General features: G+C 40.1%; 1 protein-coding gene across 16 annotated transcripts in view; it reads left to right on the top strand.

Annotated features, from left to right (window-relative positions):
• The window catches only part of mycbp2 (MYC binding protein 2), a 60,335-nt gene that overhangs the window by 6,485 nt on the left and 40,589 nt on the right, over positions 1-13,261 (top strand). For all 16 annotated transcript variants that reach the window (XM_071478813.1, XM_071478841.1, XM_071478761.1 and 13 more), the window contains exons 3-15: positions 2,909-3,124; positions 4,994-5,147; positions 5,406-5,602; positions 6,781-7,023; positions 7,606-7,677; positions 8,042-8,138; positions 8,263-8,336; positions 10,132-10,270; positions 10,458-10,534; positions 12,000-12,204; positions 12,332-12,496; positions 12,685-12,843; positions 12,974-13,178. In XM_071478813.1, the coding sequence (XP_071334914.1) occupies positions 2,909-3,124; positions 4,994-5,147; positions 5,406-5,602; positions 6,781-7,023; positions 7,606-7,677; positions 8,042-8,138; positions 8,263-8,336; positions 10,132-10,270; positions 10,458-10,534; positions 12,000-12,204; positions 12,332-12,496; positions 12,685-12,843; positions 12,974-13,178 (2,003 nt within the window). The remainder of the gene's footprint in view (positions 1-2,908; positions 3,125-4,993; positions 5,148-5,405; positions 5,603-6,780; positions 7,024-7,605; positions 7,678-8,041; positions 8,139-8,262; positions 8,337-10,131; positions 10,271-10,457; positions 10,535-11,999; positions 12,205-12,331; positions 12,497-12,684; positions 12,844-12,973; positions 13,179-13,261) is intronic.

A 13,261-nucleotide genomic window follows, 5' to 3' on the forward strand; every position in this document is an offset into this window, starting at 1 on the left:
GGATGCTATGTTCCAAGATGGCGCCCCAGCTGCTGGCTCCCTGCACACATGAATGAAGTAATTTACGGATCTGGCTCTGCTGGACTTTTCAAACTTTATTGGACCAATTGGATCAAAATCTGACAATTAAGATTAATTTCTATGTGTTTGTGATGCCCAGACTACTCTAATCATTGTCAGTCGCTCCCTTTGTAATGATTGTGTTTTGGAAAATGTCCTGTTGGGCCAGTGTGTGCCATATCATTCTGCAAAACAAGTGTGGATCCAGTATGGAAATTGGCTCACAGCCAATTTCTGTTCTTGGGGGTTTTAATTATAGACACAAAGATGTTCTTTTAAGTAGCTCAAGCGTTAGAATTACTGTAGTTTTTACTTAACATGCATGTGGATGTGCACATCAATTGTGATTTTTTTTCCTGACCTTATATATTATAGGTATATTCACATAATTGATAACTGAAATAAGATAATTTATTCCATTATTTACACATATTTCTAATAGATAGAAACATATATGGCATCAGGAGACCAATCCAGAGTTTCATATTTGGTGGTGGGATTACTCTTTGGTTTACTTGTGGGCTTTAACTTGTGATGTCCACATTTAACAATTGTACCCCCTTATAACATGTGACTATAATAATATCACATTTGTCTCTGTAAATATCTTAAGACTGTTGTTTTAGCTATCTCCAAACAATAGAGACAACAAAAAATATAGCATGACTTGAAATATTAGACTATATAATATGACAAATCAAACACACAGAATCTCAAACAGAAAAGAAGGTGTCCTCCTGGTACAGTTGGGATGAAAATGCTGAGCTTCCTACCTCAGCACTTTGGTCTTTACACCACCCTTTTGCTGTTTTGCAAACCAGAAACCAGTTTTTCTCATGTGCTGCAGGGGTTTATGTAGCATTTCTACATTTTGAATTTAAGTGCTCTTTCCAGGCAATGGGCTGCTTTGTGAATGCTTTACAGTCACTTCACCACAAATGATACATTATTATCAAGGCAGGAGAGCATTAGACTGTGCTGTCAGATGAGAGGGTAGCTAATATCCTCCCTAGTGGTTTGAGCTGCGAATGAATGACCCCTCTCCCCAAATAGATGACATCAACCCCTGTGATTGTGATGCCAAAAGTGCCGCACCGCAAGAGAGGCACAATCGATCAATATTGTTCTCTAGAGGTTGCCTCGGGACTGTAGTTAAAAAGGCATGCTTGCTGGGATAGGGAAGCCTTATCAATTAGTCAGTTTATCAAGTTTCTCTGTGGATTGTAGTTTGTGTAATTGTAATGATTATTTGGATGTAAACGCTAAAGCTTTTCTGTAATGGTTTAATTGTAAATTTTCTCCGTTGGCTTATTCACCTCATTTGCATCAATAAGGGTGGACTCAATATTACAACATCTCTTAGTGTAATGCTGTTCAACAGCACCACCATCATTCTCTTTCTCTCTCTCCAATTTTCCTGTCTCTTTCTCACTATGAATCTAATGTAAGCCTTAAAAATAACTACTCTATAACTTCTCAATAACGTAACTGTCTCTCTTAACTTTCTCCCCGAGTGATCATTTTATAAGTAAATACAGCTGAAATCACAGCTCCATCTTTGTCCTTCATTTATGTGTTTGGTGATTGTCAAACAACATTGCAGTTATAAAATCAGGATTTGACCATAGGCGGACTGATTGTTGTTCAGCATAATCATGGAACATAAAAAAAGAAATTACAAGGATGTTATACATTTGGTCATTGAAGAATTTTGACAAAGACAGTTTGTTTTACAGAAGAAATTTAAACTTCTCAGAGCTCTCTGGAGAACTATGTAATGGCGACATTGTTTCTATAGTACCTGAAATATATCTTTTCAATTTGGAACAATATTTGTCATTAGATAATTTTATTTATACAGCCAAAATCTCATTCCAAGATTTGATTTCTCATGATTTTAACTTGAACACTTAGACATATAAACTTTATATGTTGTGGTTATATAATACATTGGGTAAGTCATTTTGTAACGGTGAAAGCTGTGTTGAGCTGATCTTGAAATGGGTAAACAGTTGCCAAGCCCAGTGTGTCCAAAAGTGAGTGCCCTTAGGAGTAAATCTAAAGCAAAATGAGGAGTTATTTAATTCTACATTTGTGTCACTGACTAGACATGAGGACAATGACATAACAGACTGTATAAGACTTGCTGTTTTAACTCATGTAGTTAAATCATTTTGTTTCAAGGCAAATGGCAAACAGCATTTGGGAACCAATGCCTCTGAGGATTTCTCAAATCATACAGCCTGATTAGAAATGACATTACTTATTGTAGTCAGTAGGCATGTGCTTTGGTAAGGGCTATCATCAAAGGAACTTAACTAACTGCATGACTTATCAACAGTTAAGAGACAGAAACCAAAAGGACTAAATTACCAGCCAGTCCATGTGACATTTTGTTTACTCTTATTGGTAAATAAGGCTGACTCAGAAACACAAAGGAACTAAAATGTGTCACTTTCAGTTTTGATCAAGACCAAAAGTGGCTGCTATGATGACCCCCTAAGAGATATCTCAAAATACAGTGACTTCATTTTTCCACAAAAAAACTATGGTCTCATTTTTCGTCTTTGTTGTGATTTGTTTCATATCCTTTATAACTGCATCTTGAAGGCAATGTTAAAAATAATGTATCAATAAAATGATAAGGCTTAAAGACAGGCGCCTCTTTTCATGGATCAACCTTCTCTTTGAAATGAGGCATACTCTTAAAGAACTGACATTGCTGTTTATTAGTGAGTATGTGGCGTGCTAAACTGCTTATTGATTCACCAAATCATATTATACTTGTGGTTACCAAGAAAAGGTTTTGCTGACCTTGCTGACCACCTCCACTCTGTTTTTTCCACAGGCTGAGAGTCTAGATGGAGCCCTCTGCGTGCCGGACATCAAGTTGCACAGCAACCCATCTGCGTTCAACGTCTACTGCAATGTGCGGCACTGTGTGCTGGACTGGCAGCAGAGAGAGGCCTCCCTGGCGCTGGCCTCCAGGAGCTCGGTGCAGAGTGGCGACTCAGACAGCGAGGAGGAGGAAGAGTACCGCGAGCCAGCCGTCAAGCTGCCAAAGGTATAAGCGGGGGGTAGTACTAGCTGCTTATGTGGTGGTTGCAGCTCTTTGTATCAAGGCGAGAGCCAGCCTGTGCCTCTTTATCTTAGGGATGCACTGATCCTTTATCTCCAAGGGCTTGTATCTGGGGCTCATCATTTTTATTGTTGTAATAATTCACTTGTAACCAGAAGTTTGAAAATCCCCATTCTGTGAGGATTGCGGCCTCTCCTGCTCTGCTTCCTCAACTCCCTCTTCTACTCTGTGCACCTGCTGGTTTATCTTTCTTACTCCGTATCAGGGCTGTCACTTGTGAACTATCTTTTAAATGTGGGAATAAAATTAGAAACTGATCTGTAATGATCTTTACTAATTGAATATTCATCTGATCTACAGTATATTGTATGAAAGTTTTTTAAGATTAGATTAAATTAAAATGCACTTTCACACTGACCTATTACATGGCCTATAAATTATATCTGTGAACTTGGCTATTGATGTTAGATAGATAGATAGATCTATGTTGTCTTTGATAACTTGAAATAAAGGGAAACTAATAAGCCATGATGAACAGGAAAATTATAGTGCTAGGGCATCTAAGAAGCAAGATGTCATGATTTTGTTGGTCTCAACACTATAAATTGTAAAATAAAGGGATAGAGTAAACATTGTTTGTTGACTTTGTGAAAGGCTATGACCATAATAACAAAGATATGGAGTCATTAGCTTGTCTTCCAGGTGAGGCAGCAGTGGCACCATAAATTAACTCAACATCAGTTGTACAAATAAGGATTCGGCTACTGATGCCTTCAGATTACATGAATTATGCCCTTCTTCTCTTTGTCTGTCGTGTACTCTGTGTTGCTGCTTTAAAAGCCTCAAAACAGGACAAGCCTTTCTACAGTATGACAGCACAGCTTTTCAACAATGTTTGTGGTGTACGTGTCTGTTCGTCAACTGATATATGGTGATCAACTTGTGTTGTGTTCCTGCTGTACATACTGGTTATCAGGTAAATACTGAGATGGCACATATGGTAAGGGTTAAGGCTGTATTAATTTTATCCTCTTTTAGACAAATTAAAATTACTGATGATAATTTTGGGGGATTTAGTTTTAATTCCAGCTTAATAACAATGTCTAACAAGCCATATGTTGAGGATCTTGTGTGTGTTTCAAAGAAGTAGCACTAACAGAGTGCCTGTAAGTGTTATTTGGTGTGTTACATGCTGTAAATCTAATGCATTTAAAAATGTAGAATATCTCTTACCTGTTTTAACCTACTATATATTTGAATGTCTTGTGCTTGTCTTGCTGTATCTTTTCCAGTTGAAATGATCTTATATAAGTTTATCTGTTCTATTGTACTTTTTAAATTAGTTATATGCTGATGCCAAGCTTTCACTTGTTACAAAACAAGTTATTCCCTAAGATAGGAGGGAACATTGGATCATTATTTAAATAACAAACAATCAGTAACAAGCCATACTGAGAAAGAGAGAGAGAACGGCATCTTTTTCTAGGCCAAACTCCTTCCCCTGCCTCTGCTCTCCACGCACTCAAGTGGGTCTGTCATTATACAAAATGTTAACAGTGGATGTTGGAGTCAGTGGTAGCAACTGTACTGTGGGCCCTTGGATAAATGTAGCTTGTTTTTTAACTGGAGGGATGAAGAGACCATGCTATTAAAAGAAAACATCCACTCCAAGCTTCTGGGAATCAGTTCTGTTTCATTACAGCTCCTCTATGCATCCACATCTATGTCAGTATGTTTCATCTTCATTTGCTATATAAAGTGTTACCACGGCTAGTCCAGCTAGAATTTGGCTCTGGAATACCAGCATGGTGTTTATTAGCTAACAGAAATGTGCTTCTTTCTGTGTGTCTGCAGATCATTGGCATTGGCCTGTGTGGGGTATTTGAGCTGATAAAAGAGACACGGTTCTCTCACCCTTCACTGTGCCTGCGGAGCTTGCAAGCTTTGTTGGACATGCTGCAGGGACAACAGCCTGAGGGCTTCCAGACTGAGCCCCCTGATGTGTTAGGTAAGGCTGATAATGCAAATACATTAGACTTTATTAGATGCATGTGTACAATCTAATGTAATCCAGTGCAATGGCCCTGCAACAAATCTTGTTTGTAATGCTTAAAAATGAGATTTACCAAGTCAGACATATGGTGATGCAACTTAATGACCATTATTGAGGCCATAATTTGTTGCAGTGTCTTATTGAGCAACATTACATTTACATTACCACATTTTCTTTTTTTCACAAATGTCTAACCCTTGTATGGTTTCTCAGAGTCTCTTTTCCAGTTGTTGTTGGAGACCACAGTCCGGAGCACAGGGCCCAATGACCCGACAGGACAGGCCATCACTGCCCTGTCCTGCGCCTGCCTCTTCAGTCTGGTGGTGGCCTGGGGAGACACTGGCAAAATCCTGCAGGCCGTGTCTGCTATCCTCACCAACAATGGCAGCCATGCCTGCCAGACAATACAGGTATTTAACCATTTTAAATCAGTTAGACTGCAAAACACAGATAAAATAAGATAACTACTAGTTAATTGTTTTTTTATGCTGGGCTTTGCTGGCACAAGTAACTATGGATAATCAGATGTCAATATCTAATCTTTGTACTGATCACTTGTTCTGACCGTAAATGTGTGTATCTTGGAATAGGACTTCCAGATGTCCTGTTGCTTGTTATCAGTGAGGCAAAAGTTGGAATTGCTCTTACATATTAACTGAATTTGAATTTTTATGTTTTCTAAACCACCTCAACCAGGAAATTTGGACCTTTCTGTTGGCCTTTCCATTTTTCCTTCAGATTAGTCAAACTACCTTCGATCACCAAAGTGCCTTTTGGGTGGATAAAGTAACCTCTGGCTCCTCCAGGCATTTCCTTTGAACAGAGAGACTCTCAGCAGTGTCTGGACAGCACAAATTGAGTTTTGGAAAATGTCAAGCCTCTCTGATTCTCCTGTTTGATTATGTTACCCTGCCTGCATTCCACCAATTAGCTGGTCTTCTGTTTGCTTAGATCTCTAGTTTGTCCTCTCTCTCTTCTCTTTGTTTATTCCTCTCTGCCTCTGCTTTATATCAAAACTGCTGCTGCAAATTGTTCGGAGAAACTTAAACCATAACTACTTAATTTGATTATTTGTGAGCATAAACATATTTCATTAGTACCTGCATCAAATTCCTACATATGACCAGGGTTACAAAGGGAGTTTTTCACACATTTTATCCCCCACAGACATAGACCTGTGTGCTTTTTTTCCTAGTTCGTCATCTTTTAGGCATTGACTGGACTGTGAGTCATCACAATGGCAGGCAGGCTGGAAGGGAGTGTGGGTTTGCATGTTGTACAAGTCTGTTTGTTTGTGTTTGTTTGCATGTGTGTGAATGGTGAGATCAGAAGTGTGTGTTATAGCTGCCATGAAAATAATGGGAGTGTGTGTGAAAATGCATTCAGGCAGAATGAGAAGAGGGCAAAATGCCCTGGGTAACCACAGTCCCAGTCACTAATAAAACAATCTAATTCAGTCAGCAACAGAGAATTTAATTCAATCAGCGACAGTATACTCTTCTTCACTATTACACCCCATTACATCACATTAGAGGTGTGTGGTCCTGCAATCTTTCAGCACCCATTTTATCTTCTTAAATCTCACCAGGTGCCCACCATATTAAACGCACTACAGAGGAGTGTGCAGGCTGTCCTGGTGGGAAAGATTCAAATTCAGGATTGGTTTGGGAATGGCATCAAACGTGCAGCCCTGATGAACAAATGGGTCCTGAAAGAGGTGGTGATTGATGAGGACGAGCGCTGTCTTCTGCAGACCGATGGCTCCTTCCTGTACTTGCTCTGCAAGGATGGACTCTACAAAGTGGGCTCTGGATACAGTGGCACTGTCAGGGTATGTACCACTTACAGCTGCATGTAGTCACTGTCCAGTGATAACGCATATATCCTAATTTGGTGATTTAGAGTTTTTCAAATAAACTGAAGGATTAAGTGTTCCTTTGTGGGTTGAGAGGATAATTAATTCTTAAGAAAAATAAACCATAATAAAACCAGTGGATTGTCTGAAAAAATACACTGTCACAAAGCTTAAAACATGGCTGTTTTTCTAAATCTAACTAAATGAGACATCATATTAAACCTGAAATTGACTTTTGTGCACAGGTCCATATGATGAAAGAGTTTAAACATAAAGGCAGTATGTGGTATAAGCTTATCAAGGATTTAAGTGAATTCAGCATTCCATAATTGTATATAGAAAGGAGTTCATTATCACTTTTAGCAGCTATGTTTTGCGTCAGCAGGAGAGTACTATGAGAGCCACAATGCTACTTAAAAACAGAAAGCTCTGCTGCTTTAAACCGGTTGATGACTTTGATAAGTCTTAAATGAAACACCAGTGTTTCATCTGCCAGCATTAAATTAAGGCTTGTCGGTGTTTGTGGTTGTCTGCTAATGTGTGATCAATGCCCCACAGGGCCACGTGTACAACTCCACATCTCGAATCAGGAATCGAAAGGAGAAGAGATCATGGCTGGGCTTTGCTCAGGTAGGTATTGGAGCTTTCATTAAGATGCTCCTCACATACATTTCACTTAAGTGGCTTTGCAAAGGCATTGGGTGCATAAAAAGTTTGATCACATACAGGACTTTGAGGTGATCTTCATGTGACTTCAGTGAGTTTGCTTATTTGAAGTCAGTGCGTAGTTTGGTGTTAACTTTGTTTTTAAAACTTCTGATGTGTTATTCTTAGTGCGATGTGGATGGGATTTCAGAAAATAAATTAAATTGAAATTGTTTAAATACACAGTCATCTTTATCATGATCAGCAATCTGTTCTAGGCAGCTGTAGAGTTTATATTAGGGCTAGCCCTTTCTGATTGCAGATTAGCAGTGATGTGTTGTCTCTTCAGGGGTACCTGTTGTATCGGGACACAAGTAACCACAGTATGTCAGCCATCAAGATCAACCCTGAGACTCTGGAGCATGAGGGGACTGTCACCATGCCAGGTACTGATAAAACAATTTTTGTGTTTTTTAAAAAAAACAACAACAAAAAAAAACACATCATGAGGGTTCAGTCATCAAAATTGCAATTAACTAAACACTGGTTATATTCACCATAACTTTGCAGGTCTACACTCAGACGGACAGAATATCATCTTCACAGATGGAGAATACATCAACCAAATTGCAGCCTGCAAAGATGTAAGTTTAATGTTCTGGCTAAAGCTGCTCAGAGGAACCAAAATTTAAATGTGAAACTTTAATCAGTTTGAGTTGGGGAAGTCCTCAGGGGTGGAACAGAAACCAGAAAACATCTCAGCTGTACTAGCCATGTTCGCTGGAACTACGGTTGGAGATAGCTGACTTTATTATGAAATTACTATGCTTGTATAGTCTTTTAAGATTATAGTACTGTTAAATTCCCTGCCGCAGTTTTCAGTATGTGATTAAGGTTTTAAAAGTCTTACTCAGTCATTGACTTGCTGCGTTACAGTGGTTAGGGGCTGATAGAGTCAATGTCACAGACAAGTTTCTGTGCTCAGCTTTTGTGAACAGTTGCCCCACTTACTTAAAGTAAGAGGGAAGAGATACAGAGACCATGACGGTACGTTGTCATCTATTTAGTTGTTTATATGCATGGGTGCAATCAAACCTTCTCCTGTTCATCATTTTAAATCTTTTTTTAGCTTGTGCAACTAAGCAAGTTCTCTTTTTCTTTGAATATGTGTTTTTTTACAAATCCTTAGTTGGTTAAAATTGGGGTGTTCTGTCACTTCCCCTGTTTTAGAGGCTCCAGCATCACTTTGAAGTAGCCTCAGCTGATCAGCAGCTGTGCCTCCACATGGGCTGTGTAGCTGTGTATGGGTGTGCATTTGTGTTGTGTATATGTGGGCGTGGGAGCAAGGGCAGTGGGACCACATGTGGGTATCCTCCAGAGAGCTTAATCTCACAGTCATCTGCATAAGCACTCTGTAATGTGTGTGGGGGAGGGGGAAGATGTGAAATATGCCTTTGCAGCTAGCCTTCTTCCTGGATAGCAGTTTCTAGGCTAATCAAGGGGGTGGGATGCTGGGCGGTGGAGGGATGGGGGAGGTGTCTTCAGAAGCTGCATGGATTTTTAGTGAGCAACCACAAATGAGAAACCACAAGAGACACACATACAAGGTGGAGGGTTCAGATGCTGGGAAGAAGAGGAAGAGGATGAGGTGGGTAAACTACAGGAGGTCAGGGTAATAATCAGAGGAAGAAGGTACCATGTAGGGAGGAAAAGTGAGGGGGGTGGCTGGCCAGAGGATGGAGGTGCTTATTTAATGATTTGAGTGGCACATTTGCTCTACTCTGCAGGAATCAAAGCATAATAGATGAGTCTGTCATCATTACCACACAGTGGAAAGCAGACCATTCACACACTGCCCTTCATCTCTTTTTTTATATCTCTGCTGTCTCCCAATTATTCTCCCATTGTGGTGCTATCTATACTGGGTTTCTTTCCTGTAAATCGTCCCTTTTATTCTACATCCCCTGCCATTTGACTAACCTACATGAGTGTATGGAGGTATGTGAGGCCCAGTTGTAATGACTTGCCTCATTCCTCACTGTACTAAAACACACATGCACTTGTGTGGTCAAAGTGTATCTCCAACGCACACTATAACTGAAAAAAATAATATGACATTTGAGAAATATACTTATTTGCTTTCTTGCAGTCCTCCTGTCTGTACTCTAAATATTCATAATTATTAATATTGCTCTCATGTCTGTACTCTAAATATTAATATTTATTGTGCATACAAGCCTCAGCAAGACAGGGCATAAAACGTAGTTTGCATAGTATTGTGATTCTGACATTCAGTCAGCGGCAGCAAGGACATGTTTTCATTAAATCAGGGGCTTGTTGTGTCCTAAAGTTGTAAGATGGTCTCTGAATTCCACTCTATAGCAATGTGAGGTCGTGAAACTTAACAGTGTTTCCTCCTGTTGGCCCTGACTCCTGCAGGATGGTTTTGTGGTGCGGATCTATACTATGAGCTCAGACCCGGCCCTGCAGCAGGAACTGCAGCTGAAGCTGGCAAGGAAGTGTCTACATGCCTGCGGCATCTCTCTTTTTGACCTCGAGAAGGATCTGCACATCATCAGTAAGTGATATAAAATGTACTAATATCTGTATGTTGTCCGTACACCTGCTGCAGGCACTTTATACTGTGTGTGTCCACAAGGTTGCTAGTTTGTCAGAAATGTTCAAAACACTGAGGAATTTTTAAAAATACTTTCCTACCCTGTCTCCTTGTGTGTTTGGACCTAAATAGTGTATTGTTCTCTCAGGCACAGGCTTTGATGAAGAGGCAGCATTGCTTGGAGCGGGCAGGGAGTTTGCTCTGATGAAAACTGCCTCGGGAAAGGTGAGAAGGATAATCTGATCTGAATCTAAAATGTTTTTTTTTATTTATTTATTATTTTTTTTAATGAAGATTGGAACAGATTCAACTGCTGGGCTATTAACAACCTTTTTCTTGCTAATGACATGCCAGGCACTTTAGAGGGAACCTGGGGAAAAACCTCTAAATTGTTATTTTTTTCTGCATGTGTCTCCTATGCCACACTGGCCACATTAAGCCCATTGGACAAAATGGACATACCCTTAGTTCATAACATCTGTATGTAGTTAGCTATAGTCAGATTTTCCAAAGATCAGGTTGTACTAAAGCTTAACAATAAGACATGTCCTCTTGTTTTGGAAATAGTTAGTGGCTCTCTTAACTAAGTTGTCTTTAAATAATACATAATGAAGGAACTGTGTCTTTTGGATATCTCAAGCTTACTGTATATTGTGCTGTAGACCAAACTACTGTTCGTGGTTTTATACACACTGATCTTATAAAGTGACATTCCTGCTTAGATAACTGGAAGGGATGAGAATATTCCTGCAAGTGAAGCTTACCATGTTTCTGAACTTATATAAGAGCATAAACACAAACTTTATATATATGATATTAATGAAGGTAGAGTAAACAGCATAGATATTATGTTTGTATCTGTACAGAGGCTGTTGGAGGGATTGACTCAGTATACTACTGAAACTGTTGAACTGCAGGGTTCTTTGTATTCTTTGGAATCAAGCAAAGCAGGCCCAATCGCTGGAGGAAGTTGAGGAAGATATATCTCATTTTTTATACAGACTCTCTTAGTGAAACAAGAATGCTAACTATGTTGATTGTTGGGGTGTGTGGAGGGTGTGGTTGTTTGTGTGTCAGTACTTTAGGTGTGGTGGAGTGTGCTTCTTTTGTAGATAGCAGTCCGGGGCAATTGCCTGTTGCACATTTCTGTGTCTGTGTAGAAGCCTAATCTCACAGCACACTACAGATTACCCTAACCCAGACCAGCTGGATGGGTAAAAATAGTAGCAGCTGATTTGTATCTCGGCGCATCACTTGGACTGGACATTGTGCCAGGCATGTGATATTACTGACAAACATCAATGGCCCACTGTTTATAGTTTACAAGCTACTGCTCATAATGTAATGTAATTTGATAAATGAATGTCAGATGATTAGAGCAATAAAAATTCTCTCACCTCCAGCAGCAGCCATTATACCTGAATCATCTCAAGTTGGCCTGCTGTTTGAATAGTTAAAACATACACATGTTAAGCTGTGTCCATACTGACATAGGAGCGACTTGACAGAGGGCTGTGGCTAAAAACACAGGGTTAATCCTGTCTCAACCTTTGATACAGCACAGTTCAACAAGTGCATACAGTACCTGCTCTCCTCAATAACAACTATGAGAGAGTTTTTCCTTTTTTTTCCTGAACTGATTTCTCTCCTTCACTGTGTTGAACCATCCTCCCCCAACCTCTTTTCACAGATCTACTACACAGGGAAGTACCAGAGTCTGGGTATAAAGCAGGGTGGCCCATCGGCAGGAAAATGGGTGGAACTGCCTGTTACGAAGTCTCCTAAGATCATTCAGTTCTCGGTTGGCCATGATGGTTCTCATGCACTGCTAGTGGCCGAAGATGGAAGTGTGTTCTTTACAGGTTCTGCCAGCAAGGGGGAGGATGGGGAGTCCAGTAAGGCACTTTCAAACTATTTACAAAAATTCAAGAATTCATTGTATTCAACCTTCATTATTGAGCACAGAATAAAAGCCAGCTCACCAGAAGTTCTTAAGGTGATATGTGCTATTTTCCTTTGCAGCTAAAAGTCGCAGACAGCCCAAGCCGTACAAGCCCAAGAAGATGATCAAACTAGAGACCAAGACAGCAATATATACAGCGTGCAACAACGGCAGCAGCAGCATTGTCACCAAGGATGGAGAGCTCTACATGTTTGGCAAAGATGCCATTTACAGTGACAGTACCTGTGAGTTAACTGAGACAAGGCTATTTTCAAATTCTCAGCTTCTGGGAATTTTTCAGAGATATTTCAGTTGTTTCTTGTCATTGTCTACGTTGCTTTTGGTGAAGACAGATTAAGGATTTTTTTTAGAACAAAGATTTATTTGTCTATAAATACATCTCTGTTTGAAACCACTTCTCTCTTCTCCAAAGGCCAGGTGACAGACCTGAAAGGTCACTTTGTAACTCAGGTTGCCATGGGAAAGGCCCATACATGTGTCCTGACCAAGAATGGTGAAGTGTGGACATTTGGTGTGAATAACAAGGGCCAATGTGGCAGAGACACTGGATCCATGAGCCAGACAGGGAAAGGTGAGAAGATGCAACAACACAAACAAACAAATGTACATAACAACATATAGTATGTCTTACACATATGTACACTGGCCTTGTAGTACACTCATTCTATTACCTTGCCTCTTGGTGTGTATGCTTGGTGTAGCGTTTGGTGTGGAGAGCATGGCTACAGCCATGGATGAAGACCTGGAGGACGAGCTGGAGGAGAAGGAAGAGAAGAGCATGATGTGCCAGCCAGGCATGCACAAGTGGAAGCTGGACCAGTGCATGGTCTGCACGGTATGTGGAGACTGCACTGGCTACGGTGCCAGCTGTGTCAGCAGTGGACGGCCAGACAGAGTGCCAGGAGGGTAAGAGGACACACACAAACTGTGGAAAGGGTTAATACTGTCATTAGTATTTGTACTGCACTTGTGTTTATCAAATAGTAAAT

This window comes from Trachinotus anak, unplaced genomic scaffold, assembly GCF_046630095.1.
Source record: "Trachinotus anak isolate AG129_WGS33_773 ecotype Australia unplaced genomic scaffold, CSIRO_AGI_Tana_v1 ptg000001l, whole genome shotgun sequence".
Lineage (NCBI taxonomy): Eukaryota > Metazoa > Chordata > Actinopteri > Carangiformes > Carangidae > Trachinotus > Trachinotus anak.